This window comes from Chlorocebus sabaeus, chromosome 6, assembly GCF_047675955.1.
Source record: "Chlorocebus sabaeus isolate Y175 chromosome 6, mChlSab1.0.hap1, whole genome shotgun sequence".
NCBI classification, from domain to species: domain Eukaryota; kingdom Metazoa; phylum Chordata; class Mammalia; order Primates; family Cercopithecidae; genus Chlorocebus; species Chlorocebus sabaeus.
Window position 1 is genome coordinate 20432908 of NC_132909.1, and position 21242 is coordinate 20454149.

The window sequence follows — 21242 nt, forward strand, 5'->3', positions numbered from 1 at the left end:
CGGCCTGCCAAAGTGCTGGGATTACAGGTGTGAGCCACCGCGCCCAGCCAATTTTTTTTTTTTTTTTGGGACAGTCTCACTCTGTTGCCAGGCTGGAGTGTAGTGGCACAATCTCAGCTCACTGCAACCTCTGCCTCTCAGGTTCAAGCAATACCCCTGCCTCAGCCTCCCAAGTAGCTGCGACTATAGGCGCGCACCACCACGTCCAGCTAATGTTTTGTATTTTAGTAGAGAGGGGGTTTCACCATGTTGGTCAGGATGGTCTCAAACTCCTGACCTCGTGATTTGCGCGCCTCGGCCTCCCAAAGTGCTGAGATTATAGGCGTGAGCCACCATGCCCGGCCCTTCATTGTCTATCTTTTCTATAAGGACAGGGCTGGGTTGGTTTTCTTTCTTGTTGTATTTCCAAGCCTAACATGGTATCTGGGTAAATGTCAAGTGGATTGAAAAGAAAGAATATTAACAAATCACAGGATCCAGGATCACAGGAAACTTACATGGCTCTCCTGTTTAATCTTCAAACTTCCTTCTAAAGCTGTTAGGATGTTAGGAGGGGCACAGGAAGGGGGGCACTCTAACTGTATCCTGATCCTGCATTAGCATTTCAGAGGCCGTTGGTTCCATCAAGAAACTGGACTGTGCAAAGCATGAAATGAGACACCACATTACAACCTCATCTGAGTAATCGCCCAGGGTTTATTTGTAATTCTGAGGAACAGGCACCTCCAGAGACATAACTCCTTCTTTAACCAGGCCTGGCCCTTCTGACTGCCTTCTGCCGTATAAATAGGAAGCCAGCTTGCATATTTTGCATTAATGTCTTCACGCAGGGCTGCTTTGAGTTTATTTTTGTTGCTTTCATTTTAAGACTGTGTTTATGCCTCTCAGACTTCCAGCCAGAGGAAAAATGACAAGATACAAAGCTTGTCCTTTTTTCAGGGACGCTCCAGACGGTTCCTGGAGGCACATGGAAGATTAGCGACTTAGAGATGCCAAGTCACTGGCATTGGGTAGTTCTCCAAATTTTTTTTTTTTTTTGGTGGAAGAAACAGATACATCAGGCTAGCCCAGCATCTCAGTTTCCACACTTCATAACGACGGGGCACCGTGCACCTAGTGTCTAACCACGCTGCCTTTGGGCCACAAATTCCATACTGTAACAGCCAATTACCCAAAACACTAAATAGGGAATGGCTCAAAAAAGCTGTCTCTGAAAAAGCAGCAGCATTTTGAGGAGCAAAAATAGTAAGAGAGGATTTTTTAAACTTAGAAAAACGAGGAAAGTTGAACCCAGCTAAGAATATTTCTGAGACCCCCCGCCTTGCGATTTTTCTCCCTCTAGGCTTTTCCGTTGACTTGCCTCTTTGGAGACTGCTAAACACACACACACACACACACACACTCACACTCACACTCATTTTTTAATCCCACCAACTCTCCTCGCCCCAAGGTCAGAGGCTTGGCGGTGACAGCTTCGAACAATGACATCACCCCAGGTTTGCCTCCTTGGCAGGGTCACCAACACTGTTTGCAGTGAATTTCCTGTAAAGGCTCTTTAAGGCAGGAAACTAGTCCTGTGCCTTGAGTCCTCCCCCTGTTCTGAGCCATCCTGTCAGGTCAAAACAAAGGCTTTTTGTGTTGTTGTTTTTTTTTCCCCTTTTAGGAAAACAAGACTTCCCTGCACTTTTAATGAGCACCTTAATTACAAGCTAAAGAATTAGATATATTTACGGATGACCTCATGCTCGCTGATAATTAGCAATTTGAAAGACCTGGCACATCCCTAGACCCAGTTCTTTCTCCTTCACCCCCTCCCCCAAGCATTCAGGTTAATTACTAAGCTTGACCTTCCAAAACAAAGTGGGTTGGGCCCAGTCAGTCCCTACCTCCCCCAGGGCTCCCCAGCACTGAGGGGCTTATTCCTCCCTCCCACTAAGTCAAGAATGGAAACTGCTTTAGAGAGGGTTGATTAGCCTGGGACAATGATCTAGGAGGGGTGACAAATTTCTGGTGGCCCCACTCTAAATGTTGACAAGTTTTAATTAACGCCCAGGCTAATTTAACCCTGGCACAGTCAAGGGGAAGAAAACTGCTCATCTCAGAGGCAAGAAGTGTTTGAATTTGCACAGTCCCAGCCGTGATGGCGGGGAGGTGTCTCCGAGCAGGCTCCCATCGCGGACCTATGTGTTTGTACTTCGTGTTCTCCTGGCACGTGGATCCCACAACTGGAGACACAGCTAACTCAGGCAGTTACTTTCCATACATTTTTTTGTGCTAGAAGGGTGTCAACAGCCTGATCTGGAAAGCGCAAACCGGGTGGCCCTCCCTCAGGATCCTGCCCCAGGCCAACAATGGGCAGCTCCTGAACAAGGCTGCACCGCCCCACCCCCAGACCCTGTCGCTTGTCACTCCGTTGTAACATTTTCCAAATTTGCTTCGGGCCTGCGCCCTGTTAGGGGAGAGGCTGGGAGGCGGACATTCTCCTCATTCTTTTGCCTTATTAGGTTGTGGATTTGATTGCTTTTGGGGGGGATAGGGGCGAAGTTGAAGAATGGCATCAGGAAGTGACCCCAGGAAAGGGGGGGCGCGGGAGGAAGGAGGAAAGGGGATGGAGCGGCAGCCGTGAGAAGCACTGTGGGGAAGAGGCCTGGAAGGGGGCAGGGCTCCTTCAAACCCTTTAGAAAGTCCCACGTTCCAGGTCGGCAGCTGGGCACAGGCTCCTGCACACCTCTTGGCCCCATCTGACAGTATTTCTGGGCAGTTATTTTTAGGGTTATCAGTGGGAAGCCCTTCCTGCTTCTACATCACACACCAACTGAAGAGAGAACGGCCTGACTCCAGGCTGTGGGATGTTTCTAACTTGAGTTAGAGTTTGCTTTGCGGGGAAGGGGACCCAGGGAAAGAAGGGCACCCAGGGAAAGAGACCCCCGGCTGATAGCAAACTTAGTAACAAGTTAAATTACTCATGAAAGAACCTTCCTGGTACTGCCTATGGCACATCCCAACACAAAATTGTTCAGGGCCTGTAACTCTGAAACAAGAAGCCACCTCCCAGACAATGAGGCCCAGATGGATGCAGGGGCTGGGGAGAGGGCTGTGTTAAGTCACTTGCTCAAGTGCCCACTGCCACTTGTTAGAGGGCGCTTCTTTGAAGTTGCTGGCTGGGCTCAGGAGTTGGCGCTTCCTGGGGAGCACTGGAGGAAAGGGGTGTGCTTTGGTTTCCCACTGAGTTTCGTATTTCAGCAGGCCCCTTTGAGGAGACTCAAGTAGCAGACCCCACCTGGATGCAGGACCATGTGCCATTGAAATCATTTTGAGAAGCTGCATTTATTGAGCACTTACAGTGTACCAGGCACCGGAGTGCTTCCTATGCACTATCATGTCTAATCCTCAGAATCCTGAGGGTAGGATGATGCCCCTTTTCAAAGGAGGACGCTGAGGCTTAACCCCTGCCACCTGCTCAGGGTTACACAGCCAGCCCGTGGTGGAGGAGTTGGGTGTGAAGCCCAGGTCGGCCTCCCTCCATGCTCTGGCCCTCCCAATGACACCCTTCACTACCTCCTGGTTCTGGGGAGTCGGGGATGTCAAAGGCACTCTCCCACAGGAGCTTCAGTGATCTCAACACCCCCTCCCGGGGTGCAGCTAGCTAGCTGCTTGGGCCCAGAGACAGCCTGTGGCACTGCGACGAATCCCAGTGATATCTGAGCCGCCTCCTATCTAGGTGGGTAGGCTGGGTGCTATCAGCTAACCACAAGCTGAGCAGGTGGCTCCTCCCAGCCCCTGGAACCATGCAGGAAACTCCGATCCTGAACTTCCCCAGAAAAAAACTCTCCCAAAGTGAAGCAATACATGCCCCAACTACAAGTAATGAGCTCCAGGTTCTCTTCTTAAAACACGTCCACCTCCTTATCACCTATGCCTTTCAAAAAAGAGGAAGGCAGCATCTCACACGTACTGCTGAGCAGGGCCTCCCCGGAAGTCCTAACCAGGTGGAAAAAGAAATAAGAACCGGCTGTGCTAATATCCCCCCCACCCTGCCCTCTCGTTCATGGCACTGCAGTGCTCCCGTGCCCAGGCTGCAGGGAGGGGCTCAATCTAGCAACAGTTGCCACCCTTACCATCTCCACTGAATCCTTCTATGGCAAACCAACTGATCCCAGGCAGTCTAATCCTTCAGGATGGAGGCTGAGTTCTCCGGTTGATTTCTGCCCCTACTATACTTGCACGAGCTGAGCTATATTACAGCTGTCATGCGTTATCTGAAGTGGGGAGAAACACATCCAAAACCACACAAAGAGGCGAGTGCCGCTACCCTAACCTTAGCCCACAGTGGGACCAGAATGCAACTCGGTTTGTCGGTGTGGGGAAGGCAATATCAAGGGCACTGTGGTATTTAAGTCAAACATTTGGCTATGAGCATCTGAATGAGTTTAAAAAAAAAAAAAAAACACTGGAGTATTTCCTGGGATGGGAACGCTAAGTTCCACAAGCCAGCACTAAGGCAGTTATTTAAAGAAAAGAATAGCACCTGGAAGCATAGCTTGGCAGGCAGGAATAAACTGAAGGCAGCACACTCCTAGGCCACCCGCGTTGCAGAGCAACAGAGGCGCTGTGGCAACCCAGCCCCGCCAGCCGACTGGCAGCCGATCCCACTTCTCAATACAGGGGCTGCCATTCCGGCTGTGCGTGGTCATCTGGGCAGCGGCGTGCAGCAACACATGCAATGAGGGGCTGAGACACAGGGCTTGGGGACACCCTTGGACATGAGAAGGGAGTCTCTCTCCATTCTTTTTGTCGAAACCTGTGCTAATTCTGAAAAGGCCATCAGCTGGCTGAAAACATATGCCTCAGAAGGCACCCCCTCCCACCTTGGGGGAAGAGTCCGGCCCACCCACGATATCTGTGACAGTGACAGGACGCATGAATGGATACGGATCCAGAACCCCAGGTCTTGCTATTCATAGGTTCTAAGACATGGCCAAGATGAGCGTGGTACCTCATCTTTCAAACCAGCAGCTCCCCGAAGATGATGCTTATGGGGACAGGAACTGGTAGGGCTACTCGAAAGATTCAGCTAAGAAATGTTCGATTGCACGCGGGACCCCCTAATACTTGCCCCCGGCAACCTGCCCGTAGCAGGGGCAAAGGCCCGCCCCTCCTGCACACTCACCTCCTTTATGAAAGTTTCCATGACTGACCCCACCTGCCCTGATTCACCCCTTTCCTCTCCCAGGACACGGCTACAGTGCTGTGGGCTTGTCCGTGTGCCGCTTAGTGTCCTTCTGAGGTCTCATGTGGCCTTGCTCTCTCCCCAGCTACACTGTGAGCTCCCTGAGAGCACAGGCCGGGTCTCCGGTTTCTCTTATACCCCTAAAGGCTCAGCACAGAGCTCTGCTCTGCAGAGGGGCCCAGCGAGGGCTGCTGTCTGGCCCTGGTGGTCATATTTCTACCTGAGTGCTGGACTCTGGGGCCCAAGAAGCCCCAACTCAAGTTACACAAGAAGCTGGTTGGCTATAAAATGTGGCCAGCAGGCGGGGTGGCTCACGTCTGTAATCCCAGCACTTTGGGAGGCCGAGGCAGGTGGATCACCTGAGGTCAGGAGTTCGCGACAAGCCTGGCCAACATGATGAAATCCTGTCTCTACTAAAAATACAAGAAAATAGCTGGGCATGGTGGCGGGCGCCTGTAACCCCAGCTACTTGGGAGGCTGAAGCAGGAGAATCGCTTGAATTCAGGAGGCGGAGGTTGCAGTGAGCCAAGATTGTGACACTGCACTCCACTCCTGGACAAAAGGGAAACTCTGTCTAAAAAAAAAAAAAAAAAAAAAAAAAAAAAAAAAAAAAAAAAAGCAGACCCACTTTGCTCAACAGTCCCTAATCCTGTTACCTAAGTGGTGACTGCTGGAGCCTTTCAAAAGACCTTCCATGTCTTTACAGTGTGATAGAGGCAGCTTCCCCTCCAAGACAGTCTTTCCTATACTGCAGCAGCTTGGAGCAGGTTCAGCTCAGCATAAATGCATAAGCCACCCACCATGGAAACTTACAGCTGTGTCCCAAACGTGGGGTAGGACTCAATCTAATCCGACACATTTTCCATGTGCCATGCACCTCTTCCCGCCCTGAATTGATTTTATAAAGGGGAAGTTTTGTTTTTGTATTTAAGGGGATAAGAATAAACATACACACACACTTATCTCCCCTCCTATACAGCTACTTAAAAGATTTAACAAGTTCACATGGGTATGCTGCCAGGAGAATGGAAATCTCACCATCATCTTTTTAGCTGAAGCAGCTGGGCTGGCTGCACCATCACAGGTCACCATACTCATTTACTCCCTCATAATCTACCCACAGGGGTGATTTTTGCTGTCGAATCGTCAGTGGTAAAGCGGAGAGAATCCCAGCCCACGTTCACTCTAGACAACCCATGAAGGTAACTTCTTGCCGGGTGCTCTGTGTACAGAGGCAGCAGTGTCTATCAATAGCCCCGAGCTCTCTGTTGCTGCTCCTCCCTCCTTAAGTAAAGGCCACATAACTCGTTTGACAAGCTCTGCCTTCAAATGGGGAGTTGTGGGTGCGATGAAACCTAGTGAAACCTAGTATTCCTGGACTGGTTTCCAGTGAGGTACAGAAAGCTAGTATTCCTCAGACTGAATCAGCCTGCATGCCTGTCTCTTTCTCTGAACTAGAACCACCCTCACTCCACCTGACCAAAAGGAAACAAGGAGGAAACACTAAGTGAAAGAGGCATTTATAGAGAAGGAAAGGACCTAGGAGAAAAGCCAGTTTAAAAATCAGGCTGCCATCTTCTACAATATTTATTGTAGGAAAAAAAATCAGGCTTCCTGGCTTCCATCTTCAAAGAAGGAGACTCAACATTTTACAAAAGATGCTTTGTAAAGCAAGTGGCATCCCACCAGGTAGAAATGGCCTCTTCATGGGACCAAAGGGGACTGGAACTTGTTTGTGTTGTAAAAGTTAAGCTCCCTAAGAAAGCCACGCTACAAAGCCATTATGAGTACACACAGTGCCATAAAACTCCAGATTCAAAATTACCAACGCTTTAATCAAATACAGGTGCCCACTGCTGAAATCATCACAGAGATAACTGCAGCTTTTGTTTGGCTTCATGTTCTGCCATCTTGGAGTTTCCACTTTAGAAGTCAGTTCTGGTTTGGCCTGTCCAGGAGGCCTGGGAGGAAAGGGTGGGAGTGCCAGAGTCCTGGAAGCATGAGGTTCCTGACCTACTGGCATCTAAGAGGGACTGAGTTTGCAGGCGCAAGTTGAATGTAGACTCATCAGCACTTCTGACAACACAGCTCTAAGCAATCTGGCTGTGCTCATCTCTTTCACAGGCCCTGCTCTGACCACTCGGGCCTTTCTGCTCCTCGGGCGCCCCCTCGCCTGGTTTCCTCTGTTGGAAGCACATTCCTCTGGTGCTCTCTTGGTTCCCTCTTTCTCATCTGTTAAGGAACAGCTGAAATGCCACCTCTTCGAGACATTCGTATCCATCTAAAGTACCTGCGCTGCACACTCCTCCCCTCACCACCCTCTCGAAAAACCATTCCCAATAACTAGACTTCAGTGTAGTGTAGAAATAACAGCATAAACTTGAAAGCCTCAACTTCTACATTCAAATCCTGGCACAGTCACACGGGCAAGTAGCTTAAAGGCCCATGGATCCATTTCTGCATGTAAGGGTAACAACACCCGCCTCACAAGATTATACAAGTCAGTCCATGGGAAGCACTTAGAATAGTGTCTAGGACAAGGTAAAATGCTAGCTGTTATTTAATTTATAGCACGCAATCCTATCTGAACTTACCTTGTTCATTATTTATATGCATGCTGTCTCCCCCACCAGCCTGTGATAAATCAAGAACATATAGAAATAAGGCTGGGGGCGGTGGCCCATGCCTGTAATCCCAGCATTTTGGGAGGCAGAGGTGGACGGATCACTTGAGGTCAGGAGTTCGAGACCAGCCTGGCCAACATGGCAAAACCCTGTCTCTATTAAAAATACAAAAATTAGCTGGACATGATGGCCACGCCTGTAGTACCAGGTACTTGGAAGGCTGAGGCAGGAAAATAATGGCTTGAACCTGGGAGACAGAGGCTGCAGTGAGCCGAGATTGCGCCACTGCACTCCAGCCTGGACAACAGAACAAGACTCCAACTCAAAAAAAAAAAAAAAAAAAAAAAAAACCATATAGAAATAAGATGGAGGAAGTTTTGCATTTGGTCTTCTGATTTCCTTGGTGGCCACAACCAATCCCAAATCAGGGGGCACGCTCCCCAAAAGCCCTCACTGCCCATACTCTGACATAATTGAACCCACAGAGTCTGAGCTGCTGCTCATAAGTCTCATGTTTAAACTATGTTTGGAATGTCTGATAGGAACATGCATTTATTTTTAGGCAAGAAAGCTGTCTCCTAAGCTAACCCTGTGGCCCGAGAGCAGGCCGTATTTGGCAAGAACTTCTCTGTGCTGGTTTATTAAAGAGGCCCAAAACTTTCTCAACGCTGAGGCAGCTGCTAAGAGAACTCGGTGCGCTGTGAATCTTCTATTTCTATGGTCAAAGTTTGTTTCCTGTGAATCTCTGAGGTGTTTCTATAAGGCTGGTAGGAGTCAAGTGTCACCCCTTACCTTCCACAGCTTTAAGCCACAATCTATTACCCAATCATCCCTCAATTGGCTCACAGCTCTCAATGGAGTCGATTCTATCCCATGGCTTGTGCCTCATCAGTGTTAATGAAAGTTACAAAGGGGCTGGGCGCGGTGGCTCATGCCTGTAATCCCAACACTTTGGGAAGCCTAGGTGAGCATCATGAGGTCAAGAGTTTGAGACCAGCCTGGCCAACATGGTGAAACCCTATCTCTACTAAAAAATACAAAAACTAGCTGGGCGTGGTGGTGCATGCCTGTAGTCCCAGCCACTCGGGAGCCTAAGGCAGGAGAATCACTTGAACCCAGGATGCGGAGGTTGCAATGAGCCAAGATCGCACCACTGCACTCCAGCCTGGGTGACAGAGTGAGCCTCTGTCTCAAAAAAAAAAAAAAGGTACAAATGGAAAGGGAAAATTACTTCAAAAAATGGCCAAGAAGGCCCTCCCCTAACTGTTCTAGGTATTTCATCTCACCCCACCACAAGACAGTGTCGGGTGACTACAACAAACATCCTTGAAAAAGACATCTAGAGACAGCCCTTTCTGTTTTACACAGACAAGTCCTACCACAGTCTTGGCAGTGTAGCTCAAATGATCCAAAAAAAAAAAAAAAAAAAAGGTAACTGCTTCACAATCCTGGTGATGTTTACCGTCTGGATACCTTCCAGGACTTGAAAATCTGAATCATGACTGGTTCGCAGACAGCCTGTAAGAAGAGTCGATTCATCTGATTGCCCTTGAACCGGCCTGGCAAGTTGGCTCTTCCAGACATTTTGAATTTTGAAACTGACTGCATTTCATAGGCCAGAACTGGAAGATCACAGAAGTCTTCAAATCTCTGACCCTTCCAAATGCAAGCCACACCAGTAACAGCCAAAGAAGCACTTTGTGAAAGCGTTTAATATTTTCATCCAATAAACAGTTTAAGGCAAGGTATTTTCTTGAAGAAAAGCAGGGAGTGACAGGGAGAAAAGGATTTGCTGTTAGATTTGGAGTAGGGAGGATGTGGATTTTTTAAAAAAGTTACTTGTGCTTGGGATTTGTGGGAAACTTTAGAGTTCTTTTTAATTTATCAGTGTTTGTGGAAGTAGGCAAAAGATACAGGCATATTTTGCCCTACTATTAAGAAGTCACATAGCTGAGATTCCAACTCTAAACTCCTAGAGAAAAAAGCACTCTTCTAGGCTACAAAGCCAGCAGCGGCTTTCATGGAGTGCTCTCCTTTTTCTTCTCCCTCTCTCATGCACAAATGCACACTCCTCATCAATAAAATCAACTGGCCCAACTCCTGCCCTGAGGACAGAGGCCCTTCATCCCCTACCTGGCAAGGCTGCTGTGCATGTAGGTATTTTCCTGTGATACCAAGTGGAAGGATCTTTTTTTCTGCCCAGGGGCCTAACACTCCACCATTAGCACTGCCTCTGGTATGAGGGCACTCCCCAAAACAGTAAGTAAGCAACTCGGTTTCCATGGTGATAGCAACTAAATACCTTTTACTCACACCCAGATGGAGAGTGATCATAGAATAGTAATTTGTTAAGGCCTTGATGACACTGACTGAAGTCAGCCTCCAGCACTGCCCTTGGCCTTGGTAAAAGAAGGCCTGTCATTTTGCTAAGGCAGGCTATAGACCCACAGTCGTCTTATTGTGACGTCCCCCTCAGGCAACTTCCCAGCATGCCCAGATGCTGAATCACCTGCAAGCTTTGCAAGCTTCCTTCCGTAATGCCTCTCCTAACCTCAAACTGGCCTTTACCACCAAAATGAAGTGTGTATTTAAAAAACGAAAAGAAAGAAAGAAAAAAGAAATGCATCTATTTCACTTCCTGCAGTGCCCTCAATCTGGATGGCTATAATTAAGACATTCTTAGAACTGGAATCAGTCATTACTACTCAGGAGGTAAGATATTAAAACTCTTTATCTTGGGTTTTTTGCAGACTGAAAGCCTGGGCAACATAGTAAAACCCAGTCTCTACAAAAAATTTAAAAATTAGTTTGGGCGTGGTGGCTCATGCCTGTAACCCCAGCACTTTGTGGGGCCAAGGTGGGTGGATTGCTTAAGGTCAGGAGCTCGAGACCAGCCTGGCCAACATGGTGAAACCCTGTCTCTACTAAAAATACAAAAATTAGCTGGGCGTCGTGGCGCGTGCCTGTAACCCCAGCTACTCGGGAAGGTGAGGCAGGAGAATCGCTTGAACCTGGGAGGCAGAGGTTGCAGTGAGCTGAGATGGTGCCACTGCACTCCAGCCTGGGTGACAGAGCGAGACTCCATCTCAAAAAAAAAAAAAAAAAAAAAAAAAAAATTAAATTTAGCTGGCCATGGTGGTGCACACATAATCCCAGCTACTAGGGAGGCTGAGGCTGAAAGATCCCTCAAGCCCAGGAGTTCAAGGCTGCAGTGAGCTATGATCAGGCCACTGCACTCCAGCCTGGGTGACAGTGAGACCTTGTCTCTAAAAAATCAAAACAAAACAAAAACCAAATGTGTTCCCTTTAGACATGGAGAACATAAAGTGGGGTATACTGCCTGCCTTCTGTGCTTCCTCTGATCCACCTAGACTGTGGCTTCCACCCACTCTCAAAAGGCATCAGGGAGGGGAAAAGATGAAAAGAAAAACCCACTAGAAAGCTGGTGACAGACATCACTCAGCCCCACACCTTTTGGGGGAGGAACTTTAAAAAACATAAAACAAACCACAAAGTCTTCTTTATTCCTGCCTGAAGCTGAAGACACAAATGCTATTGTATTGCTGGTGTTCTATACACCATTCAATCACTGCAACACCATCCACGATATTTCCCAAGATGACTTCATTGTGTTCTGCAGGGTACTAACTGCCGCTTCCAACTACTTCTGCCCCATGTGGATAGTTCCACTGGAAGACAAAGAATCTGTTCTGCTCTGATATTAGGAAGAAAAACATTTAAATAAGCCTTGTTAACTCAGCAGGAGGGCACTGCTTTCCTTTCAGGATGGAGGGTTCCAATCGGCTGATGGGGTGGCAGTGTGCTTTCTTCGTGGGAGGGGCCCAACTCTTAAGAAGAAAACTGAAGCCTTAAGAAGAAAAAGTTGGCTGGGCACAGTGGCTCACACCTGTAATCCCAAGACTTTAGGAGCTGAGACCAGAATGGGCAACACAGCAAAACCCCATCTCTACAAAAATACAAAAATTAGTCAGGCATGGTGGCATGCGCCTCTAGTCCCAGCTACTTGGGAGGCTAAGGTGGGAGGATGGCTTGAGCCCCAGAGGTGAAAGCTGCAGTGAGCCAAGACTGTCCCACTGCACTCCAGCCTCGGTAAAAAGAGTGATACCCTGTCTCAAAAAAAAGGAACGAAAGACAGAAAAAGAAAGAAAAAAGTTGTGTGAGGAGCAAATGATAAACCCACATTTCTTATAGTTAGCCCTCTGTATCCATGGGTTCTGTATCTATGAATTCAATCAACGATGGATCGAAAATACTGGAAGAAAAAAATGAACGGTTGCATCTGCACTGAACACGTACGTATTTTTCTTGTCATTATTCCCTAAACAGTACGGTGTAATAACCATTTACGTAGCATTTAGCATTAGGTTATAAGTAATCTAGAGATGATTTAAAGTATTCAGGAGGATGTGTATAGTTAAAATGCAAATAACACATCGTTTTATCTTACATAAGGAACTTGAGCATCTGTGGATTTTGGTATATAAGGGGGTTCCTGGAACCAATCCCCCACAGATACTGAGAAATGACTATATTTTCAATGTGTCCTGGTTTCTTACAAAACCCCCAAAGCACTAACACTTGAAACTGAAGATGAATCAAGCATCATCCAATCATGAGCCATATGTTCCAGTCTAGTATGGTGGGATGACACACAGAGCCAAGAGGGGCTGTGTGTTCCTGGACAAGGTGCTGCCCTGCCCTCCTCGACCAGATGAGATCAAGTTTTTTTTTTTTTTTTGGAGACGGAGTCTCGCTCTGTCGCCCAGGCTGGAGTGCAGTGACGCGATCTCGGCTCACTGCAAACTCCGCCCCCCGGGTTCACGCCATTCTCCTGCCTCAGCCTCCCGAGTAGCTGGGACTACAGGCGCCGCCACCTCGCCCGGCTAGTTTTTTGTATTTTTTAGTAGAGACGGGGTTTCACCGTGTTAGTTAGCCAGGATGGTCTCGATCTCCTGACCTCGTGATCCGCCCGTCTCGGCCTCCCAAAGTGCTGGGATTACAGGCTTGCGCCTCCGCGCCCGGCCTCAAGTTTTTTTTTTAAGTGTGACATGCACACATGGAAAATTTTAAGGATTATCTACACCTTACCCTAAACCTTGAATCACATTAAGAAAGGTATTTCCTTTGATTCTCTTATAAACCTGATGACTTCAAAGAGAAAGTCTCTGCTCGGTGCTGGCGGGTCTTTAACACCTCACCAACACTTGCCAATCCCTTTCTAACAAAGCCAGCAGGACTTAGGCCCGGGGCCTTTAGTAACCACCTGGAAACAACACTGTTTTGTTTTCAATGTGTTTATTTTTGCAGTTTCCTTCTATTATATTTATGGCCAGGGAAGCTGGGTTTTCCAGTTGCCATACTCTTGTCAGTCTTCCTTTTAAAACTTAAAATGCAAACTGATTCAAAGGAAATTATTATGTGTCTATAAAAGTGGTTATGGAAAATCACAAATGGCTGCAGTTTAGGAAGGAAGGGGATAAGCACAGGGGGACTACTCTGGCTGGGGAGCCACAGGACGGTCCCTCACTCCTGGGAGAGGGGGAGGGAATGGAACTCATCCCAGGAAGGCAGGAGCCAGCACAACAACAGGTGGCAAACAGCAAATCCCACGTAAACTCACTCCACTCGCCTTCAGATAACACTTGCATAAATCACAACCAAGAAAAAGGCCACTGACCTCTTCCAGAGTAAACGCTGTTCAAACTAAAGGGAAGGCAAGCAAGTTACACCAATCAGCTTCTAAGACTTTCTATGGACATTCCAAGTTAATGCCTCTGTTGTTTATGGAGAATGGGGAGGGGAGGGACGTGAAAAAACACAACCAAAAAAGGCACAACACTAAGACAAATGTCTCGGGGATTTTTATAATCGCAGGGAGATCGCTACTTGAATAAAACTTCCCAAGCACTGATGTAAGGATGCTCTTGCCAGTTAAATATATGCAAAGATTTCACTCCTTTTCTTTTTCCTTTTTTTTTTTTTTTTTTTTTGAGACGGAGTCTCACTCTGTCATCCAGGCTGGAGTGTAGTGGCTAATCTCAGCTCACTGCAACCTCCGCCTTCCAGGTTTAAGTGATTATCCTGCTTCAGCCTCCCCAGTAGCTGGGATTACAGGGGTGCACCGCCATGCCGGGCTAATTTTGTATTTTAGTAGAGACGGGGTTTCACCATGTTGGCCAGGCTGGTCTTGAACGCCTGACCTCATGTGATCCACCCACCTCGACCTCTCAAAGTGCTGGGATTACAGGTGTGAGCCACTGTGCCTGGCCAATTTCACTTTCTGGAGGAGGCAGGATCCTTCTCTGGGTCAGGTGGTTAATTTCTCCCCTTCATAAGATCCTTCTTTAAACAGAGGCTGGAATTTAAAATGATTCTGTTTCTCTTTGATTCATTGAAAGTTACACTCCTTGATACCTGGGATACTGAATAAAATGTAACTCATAGACCTTCTTGAAGAAAAGTTAAGTGATACTTGTGCCACTTTCAGATACTTTATAACAAATTCTGGCGCCTACCCTGCCAACACTATAAAACTAAGTTTCCTTGTAACTTGCTTTGATGTTTCCAAATTTAAACCCATCCTAAAGAAGACTAATGAGCTCTCAAACTACCCAGTGATAGAAAGACTTCTTTCAAATCTCCACGGATGACAGTGTTTGTATCTGTTCAAGTAGAAGCTTCCGTCTCTCTTGTAACAGGTCAGTGCTTCAGTTACCACTGCCATTGAATTACCCACTTGCTATCACTTGCCTCTTATTTCCATGAAAAAAGAAAAGGAGGAAAAAACTGTTTAAGTTTTACCTTGTTTAAAGGTAACACGAGTGCTTTTGTTATTCTGTAAACTAAATATATAAATGAAGGCAAAGGAAGGAAACAGAGGGAAGGGAACAAAATGTGAATGATGAGAACACGGAGTTCACTAAATGAAGGAATAAAGATAAAGCCGGGAGAAACACTGCTCTAGGATATACTAAGGCCAGGGAAGAGATAAACATGTTGATATTTCAGCTATTCAGAAAACCTGAATGAGCAAGTGATACTAGAGCAAACAGCTGTTCGCTAATTATATTTGCCCTTCCCTTCTGCCCTTCAAAAAAGTAAAAGCAGCAGCAAGGAAATCATTCTTTTTTAAAAGAACAACCCTAAGATCTGGTTAAAGGCTTGTACAATTCCCAGCACAACATAAATCAGTGTAGCAAATGCTGAAAGTGTTCATCTCAACAGTTTCAAATTCCTTGGGTCTTCCCAAATCAATTTTTTTTTGGCTCTATTCTATTTGCTAAATAGCACTGGCAGATAACTTGTGCTACACACTCAGTTCACTCTGTAAAAGGGCGCTGTCTGGCCAAAGTCTGCCATGACTGAAGCATATGCTGAAACGGCAAAACTCCCCACCCCAGAGGCTTAGACTTAAACTTGTCCCTGCTCCCCTGTCATCTGATTAAAAGGACGTTTTGAGAGTACAAGACCACTTTTTTTTTTTTTTTTGAGATGGAGGCTTGCTCTGTCACCCAGGCTAGAGTGCAGTAGTGCGATCTCGGCTCACTGCAATCTCTGCCTCCCAGGTTCAAGCAATTCTCCTGCCTCAGCCTCCTGAGTAGCTAGGATTACAGGCGTCTGCCACCATGCCCAGTTAATTTTTGTATTTCTGGTAGAGACGGGGTTTCACCATGTTGGCCAGGCTGGTCTTGAACTCCTGACCTCAGGTGATCTGCCCATGCCCGCCTCAGCCTCCCATGCCCACCTCAGCCTCCCAAAGTGCTGGGATTACAGGCGTGAGCCACGGTGCCTGGCCATAAGACTCCATTTTAACTGACCTCCCTGACTGTGTCAGAGCTTAATAGCACCAGCACTACCTGGATATTCACACACCACCCTGCCTCCTCCAACACTTCCCCCACAAGGCGGCCCACTTGGGGCCAAGCAGTCAGCTGCCATTAAATGGAAGCTTTTAGCACCAGTTCCAGCTGGAGGGTGAGTCAGCTCCCTGCCGCCAAAGTAGCCTCCCTGTTGGTCTCAGAAGCCGGAACCAGCAAGGGTGTTTCAAAAGGCAGAGGGCAATCCTGGGCCCACACCCTGAACTGCCTAGGATTAGGTGAGTGGCAGGCACCACTCCAGGGCACTAGCCAGATCTCAACTCTTAGCCAGGGGAGTGTGAGTGACCCTGCAGTCCCAGGCCATCTTCCCATACCCCACCTTTTCTTCAGTCATTAGAAGAGTCAAGTTCTAAAATACATTCTGGAGAGGATGAGGGGAGAGAACAGAGTGCTAGCAGCTGAGTGGCTTCCCCTACCCCTCTTACAAGAGGACAAACAGAGTATACTTGCCTCTCACACATATTTACACAGTCTTTTTTCTAGATAACAGTTGAGTTTAAGTTTGGTTCCTTTTTTTTTTTTTTTTTTTTTTTGTAAGTGTGTTATTCAATTTTGAAAACTGTTAGTCTTAGCCAGATCCTAAGAGGCAAGCAATTAGAGTAATGGAACAAAATAACAGATGGCTACTTTGGGGCCTCCATTATCAGCCTTTAAAAAGAAAAAAATATCTACTTTAAGAAAATATCTACTTTAAGGCCAGGCGCAGTGGCTCAAGACTAAGCCCAGCACTTTGGGAGGCCGAGATGGGCGCATCACGAGGTCAGGAGATCGAGACCATCCTGGCTAACACGGTGAAACCCCATCTCTACTAAAAAATACAAAAAACTAGCCAGACAAGGTGGCGGGCGCCTGTAGTCCCAGCTACTCGGGAGGCTGAGGCAGGAGAATGGTGTAAACCCGGGAGGCGGAGCTTGCAGTGAGCTGAGATCTGGCCACTGCACTCCAGCCTGGGCGACAGAGCGAGACTCCGTCTCAAAAAAAAAAAAAAAAAAAAAAGAAAAAGAAAAAGAAAAATAAGACAGAGCGCAGTGGCTCACACCTGTAATCCCAGCACTCTGGGAGGCCGAGGCAGGCGGATCACTTGAGGTCAGGAGTTAGAGACCAGCCTGGCCAACATGGTGAAACTCTGTCTCTACTAAAAATACAAAAATTAGCCAGGCATGGTGGCACACGCCTATAGTCCCAGCTACTTGGGAGGCTGAGGCAGGAAAATTGCTTGAACCTGGAAGGCAGAGGTTGCAGTGAGCCAAGATCACACACCACTGCACTCCAGCCTGAGCAACAGAGTGAGGCTCTGTCTCAAAAAAAAAAAAAAACCTTTCAAATAATTAACTCATACCTAATACAGTCCTCTGAGCAACAAGAGCAAAACTCAGTCTCCAAAAGAAAAAAAAAAAAAGCCAAAGGTCAAGGTTGAAACACTGAGGCCCCTGAAATAGTGATGTTTCAATGAACACGGAAACTCAGCAAGTGAGGCATTTCTTCTTGCTGTAATGAGATTTGGCATAACCTTCAAGAGATCTTACCCTTCCAGGACAACAGAGGGTGATGAGGGTTACCCAGGCCACTTTTAGAAACTGGGAGAGGGAACTGTGGCCCAGAACTGTAATTGCTCAAGAATTTGCTCAAAGACCAGAACAACGCTTCTTCACCCTGCCAGGAGCACGTTCATGGCCCTCTTGTGTAAAAACTGTTGCATGACCTACTTATGGGTTACGGGGTCCCTAGAAGTCAGAGCAAAGGGCTTCCAAGCAGAAATGAGACACACGTCCCCTCTGATTTGGGCCAACTCTTGCTTAATTCCTAGAAGAATTCCATTCTACCCACTTTGAGGGCCTACAGCTGTTCTGGATACATTTTTTTTGAAGTATGCATGTACAGAACTCCCAGGACTGTCACTCCTCCTGTGCCCAGTGGTTCAGCCTTGGAGAGGCAAGAAGGGCAATCTGTCATTCACTAAAGCAACACTGCAATGTAGAAAAAACCCAGCCAGTCCAGGTGCGGTGGCTCATGCCTGCAATCCCAGCTACTTGGGAGACTTAGGCAGGAGAATCGCTTGAACCCGGGAGGCAGAGGTTGCGGTGAGCCAAGATCATGCCTGGGCAACAAGAGCAAACCTCCGTCTCCAAAAAAAAAAAAAAACACCCAGCCAGCCTGGGAGCACGGGATGTTTCTTAGTAGGAAGGTAGAGAGCCACACAGATTGGGGTACTCCTTTCCATTACTCCTTGCCCCATTTCAGAAAGGATCCCTACCCCATAACAGGAAAGGGCACAGAGGTAAAGCAGTAGTTTCCCCCACAGAGCTGCTAAGGGTAAATATTTGCTGGAGGAGGTGTAAAGCAGGAGTTACTAGAATCGGGCCCTGGTTGAGACACAAAAGCAGATGGTATTAGGGGACGCTGTGAGCCACCCTCTTCCCTCAACCCTGCCCGGCCCCGGAGGAAGGAAGCTGGGAGGTAAGAGAATGACACATGGCAGCAAGGCTTGGAGGTTCCGGGGAGTCCTGGTTTCCGTCCAGGGCCTGAATGGTGCCCCAGCCTCACCCTGTGAGCAAGGGACACTATAACTACGAACAAAGCCCACACCCTAACTCTTGGGAGGGAGTGGAACCGGCTGGCAAAAGGAGTCACTTGGGGAGTGGCAGAAGACAGGGAGAGAAAAGGAAGGTCTCCCACCCCTATCACCTGAGAAAAAAGGGTGAGGGGTTCATTTTCTCCAGCACCTTCAGCTGCAGAAGACAAAGCCTAGACGTTCTCAAAACCACCACTGTAGACCCTGCTCCCTCCCAACTTTCCAGGTCTCTTGGCAACTCTTAACCTTTTCCAACCTGGCACTGCCTCGGGCAATAAATTATTGTTGAGACTCCAGAACAGATCTCGCCTTCCCCTCAAAAAGTGAATTTATGCCAACTATCACAACATGTCCACTCTGTGGTAGGTGGGGCCACGGATAAGGACACCACTCCCACCAAGCCACTGACACCCCCCCTCAGTTACTACGGATGAGGAAATTCAAGCAACGATGGTAATGGATCCAAGGTTATGCCTGGCCCCACCTCAGGCTGCCTTGGAACAGTTGCTCTTTCCACCCTTCCGACCCTTTCCCCTCCAGCCTCGGCTAGGCTGCCTGTGCCGAGCTCCTGGCCACCAATTCACGCCCTCGAGAAGCTTCCAGTCACTCGCCACTCTGCCAGCTCACCACTCAAAGCCCTGTAGTCTGTTCCTGAAAATCCACCAAACCCACTCTCCCAAACCTTCAGAGCCCTGTCCAAAGTCCCACCTCTACACACATCCCTCTTTATTAACAGAATCACCACAGGGACCCCTCGGACCCCTTCGCATTTTGCAGATAACAAAACTGCATGGAGAGTTCAAGGGTCTTGTCCAAGGCCACAGAGCTAATCAGTAACAAATCTGGAAAGAAAATCCAGATCTCCAGATCCCACGAAATGCTTCCAACTTCAAGTACCTCCCACCCATTTCACACACAAAACTTCTGAATAACCCCTTCCCCACACACACCCACTCACCACGCTCCTTCCTTTAGCTCTTTCTGCACACTCAGAGCTCCCCCCCTTCAACCACACTGGATTACCCCCCCACACACACACAGACACTGACACCTCACTCGGGGATCCCATTCCACTTCTGATCACCTTTTCACTGCTCTGGGGCCCTCCCGAGTTGCTCTCCCCCCACCCCAAAAACAGCGCCACCTGGAAACAGTCTCTGCTTCAGGATCCCTTCACCTGCCTGCGCTCTCTTCCGAAAAAGACACAATTCTTCCTGGACTCTCTCACCACTTCCTCCCCAAACTCCTTATTCTCCCTGCACGACACACACGCTCTCCAGTCCCGGGACTGCACCTCCAGGAGCCAGCGCCCCTTCCCCACATTCCTTTCTCAGTCTATCCATTAGGCATTCCCTTTCTAATGAGACTTTCATTTTCCTAAACGAACCTCCCTCCCATTATCCACCATTCCAGCTCACACTCCCTCCCACCCATCTCACCTTCCCCCTCTACACTTCCTCACTCTCTCCAACGCTTTAGCTTTTCAGCTTCCCATCAATTCTTCAGAAACCCCTCCCCAAATTATCCCCAAACACTCTCCGTATACCCCCCCACTTCGGCTTCTCGATCCCTCATCAATTCCTCTTATTCCTCCTATCTCTCAATCTTCTCTTCCCTTTGGAACAGGGCACCCCAAATAAATCTCACCCCCTTCAAAAACGTCTCATTCACGGGCCCCTTAACTTCTTCCTTCCGCACCCCACCCTCCTCAGACCCTGTCCTGGCACCTCTACCTTCCTCATACCCTAAGCCCATGTCTTTTCATGTCCAATTCTACCCTTAGCCCCTCTGTTTTCACCTTCCCAGCCTCCCTAGTCCTCCCACCCGTCTTCAGACCCCACAATCTCCATTCCATCCTCACACTTGATTCTTCATCCCCTTTAGAACTCCCCCAACCTGAGGCTCCCCCAATTCCAATCTCCTTCAGATCTTTCTGCTCTCCAAAATAACCAACCCCTCCACACTCGAGCTCCTCCTCACACTTCCCAGACCCAGAAATTCCCTTCCAAGCCTCCTGTGATTCTCCTCCCAGCACCTCCAACCCATGCTCGAACCCTTCAAGCCCGCCTCGGATCCCAGTTCCATTTCAGCCTGCCCAGTCATCTCCTCGGTTTCCCCTAATGGCACGCCCAGACCCTCCAAATCCTTCATCTGGCTTCCCGATTCCTTTTTTTTTTTTTAACTCCCATATTCCCCACCCGGACGCCAATTCTCTTTTCAGATTCCCAATTCCTTCCTCGAGCTCGGTTATTCCTTCTCAGGACTCCAATTCCCTTCCCGGACCCGCCTATTCCTTCTCGGGACTCCCCCGTTGCCATCACAGACGCTCCAGTTACCTTTCAGGACCTCCTACCCCTCCCCAGGCCCCCTTGGAAAAGCCCCTCCAGCCCGTCCGGCCCGCGGGCCGCGCACCTTGCGCTGCTGCTTCTCCCAGGCCGGGTCCAGCAGCAGGTCCCGGTCCCAGTCGTCCTCCTGGGCCATGTAGTCGCCCATGCTGCCCCCACCGCCAGCGCCATTGCCCGCGCTGCTGGGGCCGTACTGGTACGACTGGTTCGCCGCGTGGTAGTCCACCATTCCGCCGCCTCTCGCTCGCCCACCAGCCTGTCCGCTCCCGCCTCAGCTCCCGCCCCTCTGCCCGAGCCGCCGCAGCTGCCGCCGCTTCAGCCGCTTCAGCCCGCCCTCCGCCCGCGCCTGCGCACTGCCCGCCGCGCCTGCGCACAGTGCCGAGGTTGCCGCCCTCCCGCGCGCGCCCGCCTGCCAAACCTGAAAAGGCACCAAGGCCGCGCTTAGGAGCTTGGCGCCTGCGCAGAGTCCCCCTTCCCCGCCACCCGACTCAGCCCGGGTGCGAGCCACGCCCCCTCTCCCGCGAGAACGCGCGCGTCGTTCGCGTGTGGGCGGGGCCAGAGTCTTGAATGATT

At 48.8% G+C, this 21242-nt stretch overlaps 1 protein-coding gene across 4 annotated transcripts in view; it reads right to left on the reverse strand.

The window, feature by feature from the left end:
* Positions 1-20996, reverse strand: part of ACTN4 (actinin alpha 4) — an 83547-nt gene extending 62551 nt beyond the window's left edge. For 2 of the 4 annotated variants that reach the window (XM_007996713.3, XM_007996712.3), the window contains exon 1: positions 20737-20996. In XM_007996713.3, coding sequence (XP_007994904.1) covers positions 20737-20898 — 162 coding nt within the window. In that variant the 5' untranslated portion in view covers positions 20899-20996. The remainder of the gene's footprint in view (positions 1-20736) is intronic. The other 2 variants (XM_007996715.3, XM_007996717.3) reach the window with 2 other exon arrangements.
* Between the last annotated feature and the right edge of the window lie 246 nt (positions 20997-21242).